The sequence below is a fragment of the Haemaphysalis longicornis genome, unplaced genomic scaffold (assembly GCF_048455015.1).
Source record: "Haemaphysalis longicornis isolate Haplotype H1 unplaced genomic scaffold, Haemaphysalis longicornis Haplotype H1 scaffold_3, whole genome shotgun sequence".
Lineage (NCBI taxonomy): Eukaryota > Metazoa > Arthropoda > Arachnida > Ixodida > Ixodidae > Haemaphysalis > Haemaphysalis longicornis.
The window spans coordinates 186,016,975-186,041,653 of NW_027526335.1; the positions used below are offsets into that span (position 1 = coordinate 186,016,975).

Here is a 24,679-nt window from a genome sequence, read left to right on the forward strand (position 1 = left end):
CATGTGGGCTTCACTCCTGCGACAAGGTCGGAATTAGCTGATATTGCTTAGCAGCTGTCTGAGTCAGCTCCAGGGTCAGATTGCATTACGGTGTCAACGCTGAAATTTCTGTTTGAGGAGTCTCTTGATTACTTCTAAACATTGTCAACATGTCGTGAAAAAACAGCTGGATACCTTCGGAATTGAAAGTTGCGAAGGTAGTACCATTGTTGAAAAACGAAAGTTTGTGTTTCGTCTGATATCAAGTCTGTTATATCCAACGATTTCTCTTTCTTTTCTCAATCTTTTTCTCTTACTTTGCTCTTCTTTCTCTCTAAAATTAACCGGGTCACAACCAAGTCATTACAGGCAGCTTTTTGGCCAATCCCCCGCGAGGGTATGTCATGATTTAAGGGTCTAACCAACCAACCAACCTTATCTGAAGCTCCCGGGATATGGACAACTTTCAGCGGTAAGTTCGGATATGCATGCGAGATACAAAAGCCGGTTATCCGACGAAAGGAAGGAATTGCACGACTACTGTAAGCTCTGTGCAATATTTTTTACGTGCCCATTGCAGCCAGTCCCGACAGTGGCGGGTTTAGTTGCCCGTTGCGGCCCTACATTGTCCTCTACACCCCCTCACAAAAATACCTTGTGCCTTAGGAGGATGGAATGAAACTGTTTATTGTATATTAAGACATACCAGTTTGGCAAATACACTGACAGCACAAGTGACTTTTTTCTGTATACAACGCACGAGTTCAAAACTGAACAAATCGTGACAAGGATGTATTTATATTTGATATGGTACTTCCGTTTTCAATCAAAAAGATTCGCTTCAAATTCGCGATTAAGATACGCAAACCATTTTTTTTTAAGATCCACCCAGAAAAAAAAACGGAGTTACCGGGATATGAATTCGTCCTGTTGATGTGCGCGACGCTTGAAACCACTGTGCCGTGGACGGGTAAACAGGTAGGTGTGGTGAAAAAATCTGTATACTAGATTGAGACCCATCCTTCGTGTTTTGCATGAATGTTTCCTACCTGATTTAAAGAATTCCCAGCTGGCATTTCTTTAATAGCGCTTGTGCAGTAAGGTTCCCTGAACCCCCCACCATAGCCTATCACCTACTGCCTTCGGGAATGTGTGCCCGGCTGCGACTGCGATCGCTCGCCGTACATTTCTTTTACGCTTTACGCTAAGAACTTTGGCCAGTATTGATTGGCCGGTAACTTTTCTTCTGCATTAAAATGACCTTATATTTTAGATGCAACGCATCTCTTTAACTCACCTTGTCCCGCATCGTTGTCGCGGCGTAGTCCGCATCCCTCCCCCATTCTCCTCGCCGCGGCAGCTGCGCGCTCCGCCGCTCTCACCGCAGCGCCATCTGTGCGTCAGCGCGGTCAGCGCACAGCTTGCGCTCGGCTGCGCTCGCTCCCGTCGCCGTGCCAGCTGTGCGTTAGCGCGCAGCTTGCGCTCGGTTAAAAATTTACACCATCTTCCCGCGAGGGGAACCATGGGGTAGATGCGACGCATCGGGGGTGAACATGCTGCGTAAATAGGATACACAACAGCAATCCACAGGCTGACATCGCTAACATAACGGAAACGCAACGGCAACCCCCGATGCGTTGCATCTGCCCCATGGTTCCCCTCGCGGGAAGATGGTGTAAATTTTGTTCTACAAGGGTGCCGGTCGCACACGCAGATATAGTTTGCAGCTCCGGGGAAACGAAGTCACCGAAGTGCACGGCCGAAGCGCTGTAAGCTACAATACGGATAGCATTAGCGCTAGCGTTGAATTGTAGGGTCTTCGTAGACCTTACTAAGTTTATTACGCTCCAGAAAGAGAGGTGCATTCATTACGGCATTGGGGCGCAGATTTAGCGTCTCGGTAAATCCCCAACGACGTGCACATGTCGGCCCGGCCGGTTTTGTCGGCGTACGCGGACTTTCCTTCGGCCGACATCTTTGTGTCGCCGTCAGTGTCGTGTGACAATGCGGTCTACCAACTCCGAAGTCGATGTCGCCGTCGTATCGTCGTCGTGTCGGCCTAGTGAGGGCACGTTTTAACGGGGAGCGTTGTAATAGAGTAAAAAAGGTACCACTATAGCGTGTAAGTGCACTGCAGGAGGCGCTAATTAAACAAAGGTGCATGCCGTCGCGACCCGTCTACGCGGTGGAGACGACGCTTCTCTCCGCAGGAAGCGCGTGAAAAAGCCGTCGAATAGCAAGGATTCCCGATTCATGACGCACACAGAAGAATCGATGGCATACGTGCGTTGAAACGGCGGTGTCCGAAAGCACACAAGAAAGGGTGGAAAAAAGGGTGACAACCCGCCGCGGTGGCTCAGGGGCTAAGGCGTTGCGCTGCTGAGCACGAGGTCGCGGGTTCGATTCCCGGCCGCGGCGGCCGCTTTTCTGATGGAGGCGAAAAGCAAAAACGCCCGTGTGTGCGAGATTTCGGCGCACGATAAAGATCCCCAGGTGGTCAAAATTAACCCGGAGCCCTCCACTACGGCGCGCCTCATCGCCTGCGTTGCGTCGGTGAGTTAAACCCTACAATCAATCAATCAATCAATCAATCAAAAGGGGTGACAAACTCTTAAAGCGAAACTGTGAGCTTTCCGCTGCAAGTAAAAAGTTACTTACACTTGGCACAGATGACGTTGACCACCCAACGTAATGGCTGTGCTTGCTCATGTAGTGTGCTCAAAACGCCTTCAGCACGCCTTCAAAGCCTCGGCGGGAGCTTTGGCACTCGGTCAAAGATCAGTCCCCCTCTCATGTGTTTTTCGAACACGCCCAGCACTCAATGGGGCACCATGTGCCGTCGCAGCTCGCAGCACATTCTTAGCCAAATATGAGATGCGACAAATATGCGAATACGAGGTTAAATATATATAACATGATGAAGTCTCTGCTGCGCTCAATCACGGAGGGCCATTTTACGGTGATTGGTATGCATTTCTAAGCCTTTCTAAGCATTTCTAAATGAACGAGGTTCTACATCTTCAGTGGAAAGTGATACAGTCCTCCTCTCCATGTACATTTACAAGCGTAGTCCGCGTAGCAACCTTATAATTAAGCCTCATGATGCGTGTACAGTGAAAGCTCGTTGATTCGACCCCCTTTATTTCGGAAAATCGGGTTATTCGAACTAAGCGCGTGGTCCCTAGGATTATATACAGGAGTCTATGGAGCGGAACTGTCAATTCGGCAAAATGTTTGCGCGCATCGGTTAATTAGACCTACCGTCGCAGCCTGCGAGCTGGCCCAGTCGATGCGCAGAGAGCATAAATGGGCCATAACATCTGCTGCAGTCATCGGAAATCGCTTCCGGCCTAGCGGGTTTGTGCTAGCAAACTGTTGCGCAGAGGAACTGCCAATCGAAACAGCTGATGCAACTGCAACCACAGAAGACGACAGCTGTTTTGATGACGTCTTGCCTCCTGCCGAGCGACTCACGGCACATGGTTACCTGAAATGAGGAACCACCCCACCTTAGTTCAATAAAAAAAGTCTTGTCTCTCTCTCTCTCTCCGATTACATATCCATGGATGATGGTGTCGCTGTTTCCGGGCGCCTGAGCGAGGAAGAAATACTGGATGGAAGGTGACGATTGTGACCAACTGCCCCAACCACCGAAACGCACGCCAAAAGAAGCCGCAGAAGCCTTGTCTTTGCTGGAGGACTTTGGTGAGCAAATTCCGAATAGTGCGGGTGCCACGTAGTATCCGTCGCTCAAATTCGCTCGAAAAAACAGGCGATGATTACAAACTTCTTTGGCAAATAAACGTACATCATGCTGGGTAAAATTTCGCGTATTTCTTCTTCATTCGATATTTCAACAACCGGATAATTTGACAATTTTTCGCGAACCCACCAGTGTGGAATTAAAAAACCTTTACTGTAATACTGTATATATATTGCAGGGATTCTCCCCTGTGAACGCTCGCGTTCTGTTTAAATTGCTGCACGCCACCTCTCCTCCCATCTGTGAAAGAACAGTGGAAATGCTGTAAGATGGAAGGAGGGCGTGGCATGTACTTCGGACACTACATAAGCGCAGCGGCGCTTGACAGCGGCGGGAGTTGCCAGCTTGCAGGGAGTCGCCAGCCGGGAGTGCCGCCAGCCACCTTCAGGAGTCCGCACGACCGCAAGCGGACAGCCGTTCGTCCCGCGGTGCCGTAAGCCTTCAGACATTGAAGTGCTGTGGCGAATGTGTCTCCTGTGCCGTTTATGTTTTGTTTCCGCGGCTCAAGGACAGCCCATGTTTCCTCTCGGAACGTTCTGCGCGGTGATGTTTTGACAAGGCTACTGCCTGAAGCCCCTCGGTAGGCAGCTGGGACTATCTGCAATGTGTACTCTGTACAGGTTCGCAAAACCCGCCGCGGTGGCTCGGTGGTTGATGCGTTGAACCCAAGGTGCACGTGGGTTCGATTCCCAGCTATGGTGGCTCCTTTGCAGGTGTAGGCGGAAAGCAAAAACACCCGTGTGTCGAGATTTCGGCGCACCTTAAAGATCACCAAGCAAATCGAAAATGATCCGAAAGAGCTCTCGAATACGGCGCGCTTCATATTCCAAGTGTAGCTTTGGTGCGTTAAGCACCGCTAATTCGGGGGAAAACAGTTTCGTAAAGAAGCAGCACTGGGAGTGGATTTGCCACTCGGTTTATTATAGCCAGCTCAAAGGCAGAGAACCCGTGCTCCGCTGGAAGACGCCCCGAAGGGTCAGAGTAGAAAGGCTGCGGGTAGACAAGGCGAGGGGCTCCAGAGGGAACTCTGCCAGCCTACTTTTCGGACTGGCTCTTCTCGTTCCGTGGCCTGCGAAAATTAAAAAGCAGTGACGCGCGGCGGGTGTCTATGTTGTCGGTTCGTGTCGGGAGAATGTACTGGTTGTCGCTGTTAGAGGAAAATTTTGTTTGCATGCACAACCACGCTCGAGAAATCCCACACCATCATCTGTAGGACGCCATCATTGATTGAAGCTTGAAATTCCGCTGCCCTTTACAGAAACTGTAGTGCTTGACGCTTAGCTCAGTGCGCTTCTCCCGCTAAAACGTACGTACTGGCATATGCCTCTGGGCGATTCAAAAAATGGCGCCGCTGCTTTGCATGGGTGGTAATCGGTGTGACGCGAAGCTTTCACGCGGTATACCTGGGTTGAAACGAACTTGCGGGGGTCATTTTTTTTCTTTAATCAATTGTGCTTGCTGTAGTTGCTGATTATTCAGAAATGGTGAGCAGTGGCAAGTGCTTCGAGAAACAGCTAGTGACGCAGGCACAAATATTTTTCGGGGGATGTATATACGCCTCCCGCAAAAAGAATGTAAAAGGCGTTAAAGACAGCCTGCAATATTCTTATCTGAATTTCTAGCTTTGCTTCATATATGAATAAAGCAATGCGGAGTGTGAACAGCGCGCACTAAAAAAGGCCTAAATGCGGAGGGGCGAATGGGGGTATACACCGCTCAGAAAATTTCGGGGGGTGATCTAATGCCCCAACTACCCGACCCTTCCCTCCGGCTACGCCCCAGTCGAGAAATACGAGATGTAACCAGAAACGTTGAACATTCTCAATTGCTCAGGGCAGAAGCCACCAGCTCCAAGTGTAGAGAACGCGAGACATACATGAAGTAGGGTGCCCTCCCCCCACTTCCCTGCACCAACTTCCAGGTCGCTTTCCAGCCGACCCCTTGGGCGCGGTGTAGCTGAGGACGTGGTCCAGCGTTATGTCGTGTAACAATCTCCCGGGCATCTCCGCATGAGTCACTTCCCTGGCACTGCGGGTCCGATACGCGGAGACCAGTCTTATCTGGTCCAAGATACAACCCAACGGTGCACCCGGCCAGAAACCAGCAGCAGCAGCAGCTGCAGCCTCCCCTAAAGTCGGCAGAAGAGCCAAAAAAAGCTCCGTTTTTATGACAAACGAGTGTTTGGGCTAAAGTACGTTAACAGGTGTGTGAATATTGGAAATTTGGAATACTGTGGTACAATAAAACTTGGCACTGTCCTCGTCAAGCCGATCACTGGTTTTTCCCAGCATCAAGGAGTGTTGTTGTTGAAGATGTTGAAATAAAGATTTGATTAGATCGATCATTTCCTTTGACGTGCGAACGAATTCCCAGCTTTATTGCAAGGCTTGCTTTGGTGGGTTGACATTCTCACATGACGCCAGAGCTGTGCAAAAAGCCGAACATGACGGTACGCCTTGCACAAAACGTGTATGCCAGCTCCGATGTATGTTAGGTGAAGTGGAATGCTACTTTTTTTTTAAATTTGTAGACCTAACAGCCTTCCCGTCAATGCCATGACACGAGGTAGGAAATACGTTATTGCATGGTGGCTTGCAGTAAAGTTATAACAATTAGGTACCCATAGCAATGCGCTCTTGTCAATGATTGAAGGGACTTCAGCGAGCCGAATGTTCACAGCATATTGAACCCACATTTCTTCATGCCAATGTATGGCAAATTTTTCTTCCACTGATTTACCCATCTTGTTTTGTTCTGTTTTCATTTTCAAGTTTCTCTACGCCTGGCCGTCAGGGCGTGCCTACCATGACCTCTGCAACGCACGGCTGCAGCCGCTTCGACCACGACGCGGCGTCACGCAGGAAGAGCCCCCGCACGCAATCGACAACGCACAGGGAGCGTCACGGTGTCACGTTGAGACTCTCCTCCCTGTTCTGTAGCTTAATTGCTACGACGCCCTGGTTGCTGGTGGCGCAGCGTCCATGACTGCGCCCCCGACAGCGTCTGCCTCGAGCCCTGCTGCACCTAGACTACTGATCAAAGCTTCCAAATGTATGAGTATTGAGTTTATGGCCCACTGGCTACGAGGCCACAGAGTGACAGATAGCCAGGTCTAACTGACTGGTGTGTGATAGATGCTGCGCGTAGGTAATGGCATCAATGTGAAGTAGATATTTTTTTTTTTTTTGCGAATGGTTGCAAAAGGCCGTCAGTAGTGCCACTAGATCAAGCGTATTTAGTGGCTCTGGCCGTCAGTGCAAAACGTAAACATGGGATGAAGTGAACTAGAAGATGGTATATGTGAGCGCAGAAGTGCATGCTCTCATTCTAAAACTTGAAGATATTAACGATCACCCGCCGCGGCGGCTCAGTCGCCAAGGCGTTGCGCTACTGAGCACGAGAACGCGGGTTCGATTTCCGACCGCGGCGGCGGCCGCTTTTCCGATGGAGGCGAAAAGCAAAAACGCCCGTGTGTTCCGCTAGATTTCGGCGCACGTTAAAAATCACCAGGTGGTCAAAATTAATCCAGAGCCCTACACTACGGCGCGCCTCATCGCCTGCGTTGTGTCGGCATGTTAAACCCTACAATCAATCAAGATATCAACGATCCCAGACGAGGCTCACCAAGATGCTAAAATCATGCTGCTTGTCTTGGCAAGCGGCATGACAGCACCGACCTTCAGCTCCTCCCCCATTCCTGGAAAGGCCCGAAAATGTGCATTAGAAAAAAATTAGCGTTAAAAATCCTAGAGCACAAAGGGAAGATAAAAAGCCATTCGGGGGAAAGCAGGCTTATCCGCTAGCTGGAACAGTGATGGGTGTAACGGAACTGTACCTGTAAACTTCAGGAAAAGTCTTAGCGTCTTGAGTACTCAATTGCTGTACATGTGAAGGTCTCAAAGCCGTCCCCCGCATTTGTTGCATACTGATGATTGTTTTCAGTTTAGTACACAACAATGAGTACTGTTGTGGCAGAGCGCCCGGCCCAAATGCGTTGCATGGGGCGATGCGCCGACAGCGGGGCAGATTCACGCCTCGTGCAAACCAGACCGAACCGCCCGCGGCGGACAGGCTGAAACCAGCTGAAACATGCAGCGCCGGAGAGTCGCCTCATCCTTGCGTCGCGGCGGCTCGGCCGAATCATGCATCGGGTGAATGACCGGCAAACGACATGCGGCGACTTCCCTGGAGGCGGCAGCGCGGAGACGGCGTGGGCGTCGCCCTCCCTTTCCCCATCGCGGCGGTTCGGCTGACTCAACCGCTTTGCTACCATTCGTCAGATTTCAAACTTCGGCCAGCGAGAGTCCTGATTGGCGCGATTCAAACTTCTCGGGGCTCCAACGAACTTCCTTGCGTATAAAAACCCGCCCAGACACACTTATCGTCGGCATTCTTCGGCGGCACTTTTCAGAGGCACTGAGTGGAGGGGTGCTCCTGCCTTTGTGCGAGCCATGTAGCGTTTGCTTACCCTTGTACATACTGTACATAAATGTTACTTCAACTTTTCGTCGGCTCGGGAACTTCATCGCTCTGCTCTGCGCCGCGTCAATAGCGGAGAGCGCAAGGCAGCGTCGCTACCCCGGTGACTGCGCTCAGGTGGCCAGTTGCAACAGAGATGACAACGACAGGATGACTGATTCCCAACAGCGTGTGTGTGCCCTATTCTCAGTTTGGTTACAAGTCGAACCTTGTTAATCGAACTGTAAGGGGCGGAAAAATTTTTTGGGGTAAATGAAGTTCAAACTAGCAAAAGCTATTTGAATACATATAACTTTGCTGCGACCACAGCATCAGTTCGAGTAAACCAGTTCGAGTTAAGCCAGTTCGAATTAACATGGTTCTACTGTAGATATTTTAGTAAATACGTTTCGCATGTCTGTAGAGTACCAACCTAAAAATGGTCTTATTAAAAGGCATTTGTCGATTTTTGTCATTTTCGACGTCATTTGTTAACCAGTGCGGCCACACCAGCACACTGGTCAGAAATTTCATTGCCCAGAATTGATTGATTGCGAGGTTAAACTTGGTAAATTAGTTCGTTATACCAAATATTCGTTGTAGGAGTACGAGTAAAAACCGGCTGCAACAAATGGGCAAAGTGCGCAGCACAAAAACCTTAGATGCAAAAACACGATATGCTATAGGCTCCGTGTCCACTATAAATCCTTCGCTGTCTCCTTATGGCATTTCAAACACATAGCCCAGAACACGAGCAAGCGAACTTAAAACACAGCAAAGTGTGTTTGACAAAACAGGCCTGCGTTCTTATTTATCTGTAGCAAGATGTGATCACCATCAGGTGGCTTTTCACAGCACTGAGAACGACGCCGTTTCCACATAGTGCACGTACAGACGGGCTTTTTCTACTTCCGCAGTTTTGGATGTTGGAAGCTCTTCCAAGTAGCCCATCAGCCTTCATCAAATATTTCTTCATTATAACCGATATCAAGTGCGGCTCCAGCCGTTTCGGTTTCGTTACGAGCAGAATAAGTGTCACTGAAATAAAGCATGGCCAACCAAAGTTCGCATTTAGTTCGCTGTAGTCGATAATTCGCTATATCAGTGTTCGTTATAATGAGGTTTAACTGCACAGTAAAGTTGGAATATAGATAGAGATATTTTACCGATAAACTTGCTGAAGTCACCCTTTGACCTATATACCATTGGCTTGATATTAGTTATCTGGCAACCAGGCAGCCCACCAGGCCCATCCAAACCGCGAAGGCAGCATCGCTACCAACATCAATCAGACACGTTGCTATCTTTTCTAGTTGCTTCTCTCCATGCACGACTTCTTTCATGGCCAGTGAGCGCGTGTGTACAATTTTTGTCTTGCTCAAGATAAGTTCAGGCACTTGGCACCAGTTCACCACACTGCAAAAGAAACGCTATATAGTATGCCCAAGCCACGGCAGCACATCCGACTAGCACCAGTTCAGTGTCACCAAAAAGAGTACACACCACTGGCATAAGCTGAAGGGGCAGCTCTCGGTATGCAATGCTCGGAAGGTGTCGTTTTGTGGGTGCTGGCTGCACCGTGCGTCTTGCAACTGAAGCACAAGGCAGAGACTTGTCAGCTAAGATTGTGCGAAGTCACTACGAATGGATGACCGGTGATAAACCCCGCGACGCCTGCTGGCCGCTTGTACAGACAGTCTCTCACAACAGTCTGCCCATGCTTGGTGCTTGCCTCTTGATGACGTGGTCTTGTGAGGGTTTACGAAGTGCTCCATAAGCAATTCTCCAGACTTCACCCAGGATGACTTGCTGTGTGGAAGACAGCCAGACAGAAGCAGTCGTCCGACAAGATCTCTGACCGCTCTAATGAGTTACCTTAGACAAAACGAGGGCTTATAGCCTGAATAAAATGATGCATGCCCAATTTTTTTCCCACCATTTCTTGGCTGCAATTTGACTCAACCTACATTCATACGCTAGTAGGCGCCACACATACCGTAAAAACCCACGTATAATACGAGGTGTAATTCGGGGACAGCAAAATCAGAAAAAAAGTTTTCATCCGCATATAATACGAGGTAAAGAGCACAGAAAACATTTATTTGCACTGCAGTTACCCTTCAACCCTTCAGTCATTGTCAGTTTTCGCTGGCACTGTCTCCCGACGTCCGTTCAGACATCGTCAAGTTCGCTGCCGCTGTCTCCGGAAGTCGCCTTGTTGGAAATGTCTTCCCACAGAAAGGGGTCCTCAGTGCCATCAAGGGCGTTCGAGATGCCGCATTTCTTAAAAGAGCGACTGACGAGCTCCTCTGGGGTGCTGGCCCACGCATCCGCCATCCAGCCACAAAGCTCCGCTGGAGAGGCCCGCGTCAGCCATTCGGTAGCTGTCACTTACGGGTCTCCTGACCTCATCCACTCTTGGTAGCAGGACCTGATGCAGTCTTTGAAAGGCTTGTTGATGCAAACGTCTAGCGGTTGCAGCTGGGATGTCATTCCTCCTGGAATGACAATGAGTTCGGTGCGGGGTTCGCGCAACAACTTCTTCATTGAATCAGCCAGGTGGCAGCGAAAGGCGTCCAACACGACCACTGACGGGAACCCCTAACAGTGCTCCAGGCCGCCGACACCACACAGACTTTACTTTATCCAGTCAAGCACCAGTTGCTTTCTCCACCCGCGAATGCTGCCTTCGGTGACGCCGAACTGCCGTCCTGCGGCGCAATTCCTGATGGTCTTGGCACATAAAATAACTTTTCTTTTAATTGCCGCTGAATGCTGCCTTCGTGCACCCAACATATCGTGATAGACCTGCGGTGAACGTGCCGATCCTTCGCGTGGTCAAAACAATCAAAATGGCGCTGGCTGAGAGAAGCAGCAGCCAGCTCACCGCAACTGCAAGATGGCCCACCCTCCGCTGAAACCAAAACCGAAAGTGCAAATTTTCGTCTGAAAACTTTGGGATCCACATATAATACGAGGCACAAATTGTACATAGTAAAATTGGGAAAAAAACCTTGTATTATACGCGGGTTTTTACGGTAACTCCCAGCCAACATTTACTACTTGCAAGTTGAGCTACTAAGTCCCCACACAGAACAAAAAACACCTCGCACACATTGTAGCATCAAGTAAGGCCTCCCAGAAGGCCTAACCTGGCATCAGCAAAAGCTGGACTTTATTGGACAAACCGTTTCCGCGATTTTACAGCACTTGCGTACAAGGTGGCCCGTGCAAAACAACACAGATCAAAGGCACGCAACGCACTTTCCACTTCTCTACGCCACACCGTATCGAGAAAGCACTGCCAAGCACAAAAATACTCTACCACGCTGCCTCCCACAAACTACCATGCACTGTGGGGCAGAGGAAACAGAAACCTAAGCACAGACATGGTCCCACCAATGGGCTCCACCAAAGTGCACCCGTCAGAAATGAAAAGACACCGCGCTGTGTACGAAGCTACGTATACCCCCCGGTACCCTAACAGGTGCAACATGCAAAGGCTACTTGGTAACGTGAGAAGCGTATAAATATACCACATTGGATATCGCAGGCAACAGAAACTGTTTCACATAGCATTAGCTTGGAAGGCTTTCATGTTCACTGCGTTCAATTTCTATCACTTGTGAAACCACAAAAACTAGAAATCTACATGCCCCAAGCTACGAGCCAACCTCTCCGCAATCGTGTCAAAAATTACACATGCGACCAAAAGTTTTGTAACTTCCGAGGCGCCAACATGGCTTCGCCTGTTACAGGTGTGACCATTCAATGTTTTTACACTAATTCTTCCGAGAAAGCGATTTAGAGGTCACTGTAAACTTGTTTTTGCTTCAGGGTGCCGATTCTAGGTACCTAATAAACAGGTGCTTTGAGATATGCTTGCTGGCAAAGTTTCTGTACGCCTTCTTTGACAATGTGGGTCAGAACTGGTCACCGCTAAATACTCACTTATACAATGATTACGATCTTTAGTACTGCACCATTTGATAACTTGTTGAACGACTGCCAACACCGCTATCGCTTCACAAACAATTTGTAGTCATCTCGTAGGCTCGTATATTAACAAAGGAATTTAGACATTACACGCCATTTCAGCTTGAGAATATTCATATTTCAATTTTAGCACTTGTTCTGCAGCTCACAGCTGCTCAGATTTAGCCCAGGGGTTTAGAAAAACTCCAATAATATGTCAATTTCAATAAAAAGCTACATTACAACAATAATGCAAAGAGGGTATTGTGATGGCAGAGGTTCTCACAAGCAACAAATTAGCCCCCACAATACCCAAATATCCATTTATCATGGCTTCTGCTAGGACTCAGTTGATTTTCACAGTCAGCAAGACAATGCTGAAATGCAACAGAGACTTGTCAAGTTGTTGCATGGTGCCTTGCAAATCAAAGTCAACAGTGACCACTGCTCAGCAAAATCGCAGTTGCAGTGACACACTCATTGCATAGGTGCTTTCCGAAAATGCCACCTTACCAAGCGCCTACCTCTCAAAAATTAGAAACTGCGCTGAGCAAGCCACATACATTTGCAGTCAACAAACCAAAATGAGAACTTTCCCCGAAGAGAAAAAAACGGAAGCTCGACACATAGCTTGCCCTTTCACAAGAACAGGAAGGTCATGGTAATGCCAAGGAACAAGTAGTACACAGAAAACTCAACAGAACAAATAGAAAATGTTCTTAAATAAGAAGTGGGAGACAAAGCTCTTTTAAATAAATGTTGCAAAGAGGCAGTAGTGACACCTATCGCCGGGAAAGGGACAAAACTGCAACCGAAATTGATCACGACCCCCAAAACACAACTATATATTGTAGACGGTACAGATACAAGCTTCACAAGTTGTCTAAAAATAAGTCCTCTATGGGAGTTAGGATTCTGGCATACTAGCTGCGCACTACGTAAGATGGCACTGCCGGTTAGGCATGAGGTTCAAGAGGCACAAACATGTACAGCCTCGAGCGTATTTAACAAGAACACGCAACCGTTCATCCATCAAAAGTACCTCGGGCAATTACCCGGCCACGTTCCTCTGTGAATGTATTTCGGGAAAGTTTTCATTTATGAATCAGCTGGGAATGAGTGGGTATAAATAAGCTCCTGATAAAATCAAACAAAATTGACTATACTAAGACAACCTTTTGTTCGATGCACTTAAACATAACCACCGTCGGCCACAAGAAACAAAATGTCCACCCAGGGATTAAATAAAACAACCCCAATAACAGGCACTGGGCGTAAAAACTACCACCTAACACCCAATTCTTGTACAGAAGCAAATACACAACATTGCACCGGTATGTCTTTGATATAAACTACAAAAGCTAGGATTAACACACAACACCTAAGCCATGAAAAAAAAATGGTAAAGAAAGATATTCACTCCGCTTCTCTCCCTCTCTCTCTCTCTCTGAACATGGGGAGGTTGCTTGTATGCATGCATTTCGAAGGCAAGAATCATACACATTCCAAGCTGAAATGTCAAGAAAGGATGATGCCCCTACAGATGCAGGGCTGTCTTTCCCTCTTTCCGTCTTTTATAGCTGCCATTTGAAAGGCTGTTTCATGTCATTTTCAATGCATGCATGTTTTTTTTTTTTAAGCCAATGGGCAATTTCCCACAAAAAAAGCCGATTAGCCTGAAAGCAGTGTCCCATGGTGGAGCGCTATGTATTAATGCAAGGTCTGCTAACGAGAGATTCTAAATGAAGCCCTGATGGTAAGACTTAGGCAGTCTTTGCCCTTAGTTGGCCTTGCACCACAAAAATCCAGTCATCCCCGTCGATGCCAAGACTGGTGCGAAGACTCAGCCATTTTGCAACGAAAGCACACAAGGCCAAACATTCCTCTCTGGGTACCAGTACTGTAAAAAGAAGTGTCACACCTCTCCTTTTTAATGTACATTCCGATTTTTTGTTCGTCCGACTTTCTGTTTTAGATACACTTGAATGCAGTTGCAATGGTCAACATTGTCTTTACTCAACATTTCCTGTTGCATCACGCGTAGAGCCGTACCTGTCACGGGGTCTACATTGCCACAGGTCATTGTAAACAACGTCCGCCTTTCACCATTAAATGGCATTTGGTGGCAAAAGGGGCCGGTCAGAAATAACGCGTACGGACAATGGACACTCCACACGCATAACACAGCCGTGCCACAAGGATAAAAAACCCGAGCCTAAAACCCAAAAAAACAATTTTCTTTTTCTCCACCCGCAGCGACAGCCCAGGTACACCACCAAGGGTGTCAATGGTCCTGAAGTGTGCAGGCTAGCCACTACTACCGGGAAAAGCACTTTCAAAGTCAGAATTACACACACACTTTCCCTTGGGCAATGCATTGCAAAGGTGGCGAACAAAAGCCAGTAAGCATGCACGATTCTCCCGTTCCCCTTTCACTAAGGCGTGCAGAACACTCCCGTGCCTTTCGTTAAAAGAAAAAAAAAAAGCGAAAGGAGAAACCGTGCAGATAGCATCGCACTACAAAGACTACCGCATGTGCCCCTCTATATTATCTCCCCCTTTTGGTTATACAATATAGTCTCAAAGAAGAATTTCAGCAGAATGTTGTTGTCCTATACGTCTCTCTCTTGGGAGATAAAAGAAGAGCCGGCCACTACCGTGTGCTCCTCTACTTCTTGTCGATGGGGATGTTGCGCTCCTTGTTGGCGGCCTCGATGGCCGGCAGGGGGGCCTCTATTGTGAGCACGCCGTCCTTGGAGAGCTGTGACTTGATCTGCTCTGGGTTGGTGCCCTTGGGCAGCAGGAACTCGCGGTTGTACTCGCGGTACACCGACCGGTTCTCGGACTTCTCCTCATGCTTGGCGTGCACCTACGGACCGCAAGGGAAGGGGGAGGGGACAAAGTTGAGCCACACAGACTAAGCGAAGGCAGCCCACACAAAAGTACACAAAATTGCTACAAGGCCAGAAACTTCTAGCAGAGTCCCTCAATGCTGTTCTGATCACGAAACTCTGCCGTAACGCTATGGGAGGAGGTTGCTGCGTCGCCGAAGCCGCCGTGCAGCAGCGCTAGGAGCACAGAGGGGGCAGATGAGACCTGCGTGCTGCGTCGACGAAGCTAGGCTTCTACGGCATTTGGCGGCATTGGCATGTTGTTTACGCAGTTTCAAGGAATTAGTCTATCGCAACTTTTTTCGGACTGCACGGTGTACCGTGGATGGTACAACTTCTCCAGGCACTGCGCCTTTCCCTGTTCAAGTCTGGCCCCACTAATGACGCCACATCGGGTGTAACCCCACCGACCAGGACGCACTCGCGCTTTGCATGCTCTAACGCGGTAATTGCCCCCGGCACTTAGAGCAGGGTTCGTACAGGCTTCAAAAGCAAAAATTCAAGGGTTTTCAAGGACTTTCAAGGACCAGAAAACACATTTTCAAGGTCCCCATCTTATGTTTTATCTGGGATTATTTATAACTTTTTCAACAAAATACAAAATTTTGATATTGCCTAATACCTAGAATATTAATGCACATTTAGATAAGTGCTATGGGTTCATGAATGCTCCCCCAGCTTTATTATTTTTTTTTTCATAGTTTATATTTAGAGGTTTTTCTTTTTTCTTTGTGTTTTGCTGAGGCTGCTTGATTTCAAAACTTCGTGAATGTTGCCTGCATCTCCTGCTTTGTCAGCAAGAGTATCAGCTGAAATTAACTCAGCAAGCGTTGCTGCAAGGCAGGATGAACTATGCACACGTCCACCATTTGCACGTAAAAGCAAACGCAGATGGAGCGTATGAGGCACAGCAAACATGCAATGAAAGGCCGTCCACAGACTAGATGGAACATACAAGGAGAGAACAGAAGCCGGCTTTCACGGGATTGTATCGTGACATGGATTCTATTGAGGAGTGCTGCTCCCAATGTTGCCTCGTAATAATGAGAATCCACAACTCGTAATTTCACGCAATACACTGAAACTTGATTGTTACAATGTTTCTTTGCATTTGTAACGCCTGAAATTCACGACAAACACTTTAAATTCTTGTGAAAAGATAGGGCCATTGGTTATCTCCAGAAAAATCAAGGGTTTTCAAGGACCCTTTAAAAATTCCAGGGCTTTCCAGGCCTTGGAATTTACACTTCTAAATTCAAGGGTTTTCAAGGTTTTCAAGGACCTGTGCGAACCTTGTTAGAGATACCTTCCGCCGGCCTCACAAGGTACCCTCAGCGCTGCTTGGACCGAAGATTGCAAAGGTGCATCGAGGCCTTGATAACCTTTCCTTGGCCAAGATTATTTTTCCCAGCTACGTGTTCATTAGGCACTCTACAGACGACTCCAAAGATCTTGTTGTTCAGAAAATGTTTTGCCTTCCTTGATCGCTCTCCTCTTTTGTATACATCTACACATTTATTTTTGACACATTTTTTGCTTATTTCTCTTCCTATCTGTTGTCTTTTTGTATGCCTCATGTTCATATACCAAGTGCATCACCCTAGAACACCCAGCGCTGTTGGCGAGAACTTCAAATAAATAAATAAGTAAACAAAAAATAAATAGCATGCTCGGTCTGGCCTTGAAATACTCAAAGGCTCTGCAGGCGCTGAGGTTAACTTTAATTTTACGGATGACGACATTTGGTTGCAATACAAAAATTACCACTGATGAACAGTACATAATTTACAAGAAAACAGAGAAGTGCCCTTAGTTAAACATATTTAACTCACAAGAGTCTCCCGGCATCTGGCCTCTTTCGATCAACGCCAAAAACACCTAACACTTCAGTTTTATCACACAAACACCACGCCTCCAAAGGCATGCCCCAACACAAAATGAGGAGGGGCTACTTACACACTCTAGGCCTCTGATTGGCCACAACAACACTCACCAAATGTTTGTGCACAACTGATCACATGATCTACACTCTCAATAATAATCATCAAGACACAAGTATAACCGACCACCTGACCACCAGGGAAGCAACTCTGACCGCTGGCCATCGACCCTCAAGAGGTCTCTCGACAGTACTGCGTTTACTCGAATCTAGGCCGATACTTTTTTCAAGAAAGTCGTTTACGAAAGTCGGGGGGTCGGCTTAGATTTGAGGATGCGGCTTTACTGTCCCCGCTAGCTACTCAATGCCATCTCGCGGCGATAGGCCTGCAGCTTGCAGGCACCCTTCCGCTTGTTCGAACGTCGTGATCTCGGCTCTGAGCGTCCTGTGCTTGCTTGCGTTCATCGCTGCATGACCTCGAGAAGCTCCTGTGTTCTCAGCACAATGGCGCGTACCAAGCAGTGCCACTACACCGCGACTTTTAAGCGGAAGGCAGTCTTGGGTTCAAACCTTCAAGCACAGTGCGAATTCAGCGTCGGTGAGAAGAACGTGCACCAACGGTGGAAGCAGCGGAACAAACTTTTCAGCTGCGCTGCCAAGCGAATAGCCTCCACAGGACCCAAGAAAGGTCAACACCATGAGGTGGAAAAGGAAGTCGCTGACTCTATCCGGCAGCAAAGAGAGGGTGGAATGCATGTGACGACGGAGGTGATACAGGCGAAGGCGAGGGAGATCGCAAACGTACGAGGCGTTGCACGGACTCAGTTCAAGGCCAGCAGGGGCTGAGTCACTCGCTTTATGAAGCAGTTCGGGTTCAGCCCATGACGGCAGACATCTGTGCTCTAAAAGCTGCCCCCTGACTTTGAGGAGAAGCTGGTCGCATCCCAGCGCTTTCTCATCAAGAAGAGGATGGAAATGGAGTACCGACTGGGCCAGATCGGTAACGCCGACCAGACCCCGGTGTATTTCGACATGTCTGTGGCCTACACCGTGAATGAAAAGGGCGCAAAAGAAGTCAAGGTCAAAACTGCCGCCGTACATTTATTTTAAGAGGAAGACTCTTCGAGCATTGGAAGTTTTCCCTGGGAATGTCGTTGTGCAAGCACATGAGAATGGTTGGATGAATGGTGCACTTGCCGAAGATTGGGTCGAGACCATTTGGCAGCGGGGTGCCGGTGCCCTGCTGTTTAAGAAGTCACTCCTGGTTCTGGACGCTTACCGCGGCCACTTGACAGATGCCGTTAAGTCCAAGCTTTTGGAGGGTGGTATGGACATCGCAGTACTACCTGGCGGTACGACGAGCCAGCTACAACTGCTTGACGTGGCCATTAAAAAGCCATTTAAGGAAAGGCTGCAAAAGCATTACAACAACTGGCTGATGCTGCAAGATCACCAACTGACACTGACCTAGTGCATCTAGTGCGGTTCACTCAAGCCAACTGGCGAAGTGGGTCGCCGCGGCATGGGACAAAATTCCGGCCGAGGTAATTGTGCGGGCCTTCAGTAAGTGGAGCATTTCGAACACAGTGGGCGAAAGTGAGGACAGTGCGCTGTGGGAAGAGGACAGTGGACTAAGAGGACAGCAACAATGAGGGCTGCGATGTTGACGACGAGTGAGCATTGAACAGCTATGACAAGCACCGCAAGCGTAATAAAGTGCAGGTTCTGGTCTCAGTCCAGTGCCTTTATTTTTCCATTCAGCTTACATTCGACATAAGCTTTTCTTATTTTCTGACCTACTGAATTTCAGAAGTCGGCCTAGAATCGAGGCCAGCCTAGAATCGAGTAAATACAGTATGCCAAACGCCAACGAAATTCCTGTGTTTGTCAACATAGCGCGCACATAACAAAGTCCGCCGTCATGGCGACACTCTAGGCCCATAACGAACCGTGAACTCGCGGCGCACTTTGGACATTACAACTCCTGATGCGGGGCCGCAGCACCTTTCTCTGTTCATCTCGGGTTCCATGATTGACCTCGCAGCGAGCGTAACCCCGCCGACCAGGACTCACCCGCGCCTTGCACGCACTAATGCAGTAATTAACCCCGACACTGGAGAGAGAATTGCATGTTGAACTAAATATGAGCGATGGCACACTATTCTCTGCGCGTGTAGCACCTGCCTCGAACAGGCAGCAGCTTCAGCAGTGTGCTTTCAGCAACTTCAGTGGTGGGAGGGGCATGCAATGCCCCCTCCCTGACAGCAGCGACCCTAGCGACAGCTTTTGTCCCTGTATCAAACTGCGGCCGGAGTTCCGTGACTAGAAAAGCACTGAGGGAATACTTGTCAACGCGTAAATGTAGGCTAGTTGGTTCAAACTGTGAAACATGGTTAAGTAGCGCGGTAAAAACGGGACAAAAGTAGAGACCACACAGGACTGGCGCTAGTACGGCTTTCAAGTACATTGGCTTTCTAGTACATTCTAGTACATTGGGTCCTGTTCTTCCTCCTGTTTTATGTGCTAACCCATCCTAGCGCCAGTCCTGTGTGGTCTCTACTTTTGTCCCGTCTTTACCGCGCTACTTAACCATGTTTCGCACTGAGGGACTCAGTTTCTAGCAAGCCTGGAGTAGCCACTTTAAGATACACATGCACAACGCATTGCTTTAAACCACGCTCTGCGATTCAATTACCTAGTCCTTTCACCCCCAAGACACAGAGAAACAGCTACACAGTTTCGACCGAGTAGCTGAGCATGAAGACAGATTCCGGCAACGACGTTTGAAACCAGGAGCGGATGGATTGGCGCCCGTGTTTCCACCACTGCACAACCATGCGCCAACATAGAGTTTCGTACTAATATATACTAGAGGGAAATCTAGCGCTGCAGTTGCAGGCCACCGTGGGCGGCGCCCATGCAGCTAGCGATGTTCCTCGCCTACTTGGCTTCGCTAGCCATATGGCTTCTGTTTTGTCTCAAAGCCAAAATCAACAAAAAGGGAATGTTTTTTTCTCGTTCATTTAGCCTGAAGCTTCTAAATGAATAAATCTTTTTGGACCTTTAATATCCAACAGTAATCAGAGCCAACTTTTCAGCCTGTTCTTGAACCATGCCAAAGAAAAGTGGAACGTGTCTGCCCGGTACATGATGGAACACTCGCTGATGAAGCTATGGCGCCAACATCTGTTGGAGGAATATCTGGAAAAGGTGCTGCTTTTGTTTCAGAAGTTAATCATCAAAAAGTGCACAGAGCAGAGGTACCTACCTACTCTCATAGACTGGAAACGTCAACCAAGCCTAGGCTGGTTTGGCGCACCCAATAATGTGACAATAGAGCGCTCGTGTTCCCGCAACGGGGCCCAAAGGACGGCGATGCAAAGTTATGCTTTGCAGTACCGCGGACAAATGTCACCCAGTGCCTTACGGTGCCTTCAAGAAAAAAACGTGTGCCCACCGAGCGGTTCCCCCATGGTATCTTCACTAGGGCACAGGACAAACGTTAGGTTGTATGGGACTGGTTGAAATACCTGGGAAAAAAGTGAGCAGGAGCAAATCTTGACCTGCACTTGTTGCTTGTCCTCAATAACCTCAGGGGACACCCCACAGAAAGCGTACGGCAACCGCTTCGCATGTGTGAAGCGGACTTGACCATCATACCTAGACATCAAATCAGCATGCTTCAGCCACTGGACCTCTTAGTAAACCGACCGCCTAATAGTGGATTTAGCCTAGCAGTGACCATCTACCAGAAAAGAGAAAACACCGACTGGTCGGCTGAAAAGGGCATCTTTTGCGGATCTTTCCCGTTGGATTCTCAAAGTATGGGGTGCTGTTTCCTTGACGACAGGGAAGAAAAGCTCCAAGGTAACAAGCTCGATGGGATGGAGGATGACGTCTCATCAGGGACAAACTTGAGTCTGAGGATACAACTAGTTTGGAGGAAGAAAAGAACCAATAGCAAGGAATATCATTCTCGCAACCGCGTGAATGTAGCATTTTTATGGTGTTTCTGCTCCAACTCCAAATGGACGTGCAGTTCATTGAAACTAAGCATTACTAGAAATGTTTACAAAAACAAAACAAAAAAAAAAAGAAAGAAAGCAAATCTTTATCTCCGTGTAACAGCCGCACACCCGACTTCCGCTCCAAATCTCGGGAAAACGTACAGCCCTTGAAGAACATAAGAATTTCCCAAAACTTTCCAGCTTCAAGCTTGCTGTTTTGCACCACAAACGCACCAACCATATGCGACAGGTTTGTTTCTGACCTTACGCGTGCACTGCTCAAGCTAATGTCTGTAAGGAACCCCACCCAAAAGCGGTCAGCTTCGCTACAAATAGCAGCACAGCTAATTACAATCGGCTCCACCTTTAACATTACAGGGGGGCCATGAAGGCTTTGTTCAGTTCGAAGGAATTAGCCTTTGGAACTCACTCAGCTACATCCCAGCAACGAAAGATGTCTTTTCCACACACACAAAAAAAATGCACAAAATCTCAAAAACCGTTAAAAGTTTACCCTGCAGAGACGTAATATGGGCAGAAGTGCTGAAAAAAAAATTAAAGTTGTTCGACTTAACGTGAAATCTGTCAGAAGTGCGGAGCAGTGATTCGCCATAATGTGCTGTAGTGCCGTTATCCGCTCACTGGTACCACCCAATGCAATTCAAATTTCCCGCCTCCGCAGTGCTCCTCGCGCGCCCCCTGCCTGAAACAGCGCCAGCGGGAGTTCTGTTCTTTTTGTGCTTGTTTTTCCTCCTGCACGTGCCGGCGTTGCACTGGCTCCTTTTTTCCCTTACTATTGTAAATACCAACCCGAACTAAATGAACGCGGATGCTGCCGGTTTAATTACGCATATTTTGCCTCAAATGTGCCTGCAGTTTTCTTTGCGCTAAACAACGGGGACATGTGTGACAAGCGCCAGCAGTTCACGAGTTTCGAATGCTTATGAATATATAAACCGCTTGGCTTTCAAAGCCTCTGAGGGACGCCGCGACGACGGAACGCCGTGTGGCTCTACATGGGTCCAGCGAGCGAGCTACGATGACAAGGCGAGCCCCTGAAGTGCTTCGCACTTAATATGGCCCAGCACGAGAAGAAAACACGGTTATCGGTGTGTTAACTGCACATTAGCGTTCAACTGATAGGATCAAGCGGAACTAGAGGCCCCACATAATCGCCCATTCTGGCGGCATTACTCGGTGGCCGGTGACTGCACAAAACAAGATTCCGTGACATCACAGAGAAATTGCCAAAAAGTAGCCAGTGAGGTGCCACCGCTTCACATGTTTTCCTTTATATCTCTATCGTTCGCTTGAAGTTTGCGATAAGATTGGCATAATTGTTATCGAAACAAACCACACTTTTTAATGAACCACACTTGTATTTTTTTTCACGGCCCCTTTAACTCTTTCGTTACCGTGCCTATTCAAAATCGTTCAATTTGAACGACACCTTGGGAGCCCTTTTTTTTCATAGTATTCCATGCGTTTCTAGAACAAGTAGAGCAATTTGGGGCTGGCTCAGAAAATGGCCTTTCAAAATTAGTTGTTTTCATTCTTGCGACAAAAACGCAATTTTCAACACGCTTCTGCATCACCTGGGTGTGGAAAAGGGGCGTGGTCATCGCGCGTCACTGCTAACACAGAAGAATGCATGCCGCTCGGAATAACTGTGCATCAGCGTTTGGTTTTTGTTATGAGGGCATGAATCGCGGATCACAAGAAGACTTTCAATCGTCAGGTTTGCCCTCCGACAGCAATAACCCCTGAAATCGGCTGAAAATACCAAGCAGCGCCAGTTTGCACAGTTGTTTTACGACTTTAGGCAGTTGTGTTGTCTTTGGGCACATTGTGTTAACTGGTGTTGTAGTTTACTTCCCAGAGGACCATTTCCAAACAATTTACCACAAATTTGATTCGTTTCTGCATCGTGAAATGCATATTTGGCGCTACTACACAGTTAACCAACTTCAAGCCCATCTGCCATGGCGCCTTCAGCGTCCGCTACTGATCCTCAAATAAAAAAGCACGCTGCTCGTGATTTCACCTAACCCTAACCTGATTTCTGCGATAAGAACTTCCTATGCAAGTAAAAAAAAAACACCCAGTCACCAGGCATCAGTCCCGACAAGTAGAGAGCTTCAAACCGGCCTTGCACACCGCCAGCTGTTCGCCAGACAGTTTCGTTTCCATACGCGGGTATCTCCGGAGGTCTAGTCTTGTTCCTTAGTGGAACTGCCTATTTGGACGGAGTCTCCAACTGGTTTGGTATTGTTTCTTTCAAATGCAGAGCATCTCTTGCTCGGGGGGATGTCACTTGTCCGTGCCCCGTCCGCAGCGCCTCTGATGATGATTGTGGCAGGATGCCCCTAGGGATTGGCCAACCAAAGAATCCATCATGAGATAGCTTCACGTTCAACCACCGTCGTCATCTTCCCGTAGGGGAACCGCCGAAGAACGAGAAGACAAAGCTGCGAAGAGGAGGGCGTGTACGTTGCTCTCAGCCGGTGCACCAACGTCAACAATTTACCTCACCAACGCTGACGGAGACTACCGATTCTACTACAGAGACGACAACATCGACAAGCACATGATGGACGAGTTTCGGCGCCTCAAGCACCACCGCCTACTCACCGTAACACAACAGTACTTGCGTGCCTTTGCCACCGGTGTGGACCCGGATGCGGAATTCCCTCTGGCGCTAGTAAACACCAGATCACTCAACATAACGGCAACACAATGGAACCACGCGGAACCGCCACGATGCTTCGCATCCTCATCAGGGTTCCCCTCGGGAAGATGGTGTAATTTTTTTACAATGTTAGGTGGCACTGCAATACAGGAGGCTCGTAGTTCTGAACTTGTTCATCACGCTACAGCTACTTGGTGAAAGCTTGCAGGGCACGATTCTAGCACATCGCTCCTCATTCCTGCACGCAGGGCTACAATAGAGTCAGAAAATGGTGATGAACCTCAAGTTTATGTTGTGAGAGATAACTGACAGCGAACATCAACAAGCGTCAACCACAGAGTCATTTTCAACTTCATGCAGAGCTTTCCGCATTGCATGCTTGTCCCGAATACTGTGCTGGCTGTAAACGCAAAGTCAGTCAGTGACAAGCTGTTTTTAAATCACATGGGGACAGATTGATGCCTCTGATAATGTCAAACCACCAGATTTATTCCAGAGAACTACTCAAAATTGCACATTTTAAAATGGGGGTTAAGCTTCACCACATGGTTTGGGCACTGCACATGCTAACATTTCTTTTAATCTGTTCCGTACAAGTCAACATTTTTTCTACGATGTGTTTTTGAAATGTTTCCCAACAAAATTTAAATTCAAAATTTTTCCTAGTACCGATGGTTTGTTGCACCCAACTGTAATTATTTGACAGCTTCAAAAAATTTTGATTTCATATTTCTTTTTGCAACTGCGATGTATGAAAACATTTTAAAAACGTGTTGGAAAAGGGGTTAAATCATCTGCATCTTATCATACTGAAATTTTGAGGTGTCCAACTGAACATTTTTTCTGTGCTATACATATTGGTTAGGCACACATTGCAGTGACATAATATGCAGACGACTGCCTGCACTTTCCAACGACACCAGTTTTAATAATGTTTTCATCAATAATGATTGCGAAAAAAATTATCAAATTCGAAATTTTTGTCCAGGCATCGAAGAAAATAAAAAAGGAAGTCGTGTATAATAAATCACCAGTAGT

General features: G+C 47.9%; 1 protein-coding gene across 1 annotated transcript in view; it reads right to left on the minus strand.

The window, feature by feature from the left end:
• Positions 1-11,316: 11,316 nt before the first annotated feature.
• The window catches only part of LOC144175877 (heat shock protein beta-1), a 55,454-nt gene continuing 42,091 nt past the window's right edge, over positions 11,317-24,679 (minus strand). Inside the window, exon 4 of the mRNA XM_077704916.1 lies at positions 11,317-15,044. Within this exon, the coding sequence (XP_077561042.1) occupies positions 14,844-15,044 (201 nt within the window). The 3' untranslated portion in view covers positions 11,317-14,843. The remainder of the gene's footprint in view (positions 15,045-24,679) is intronic.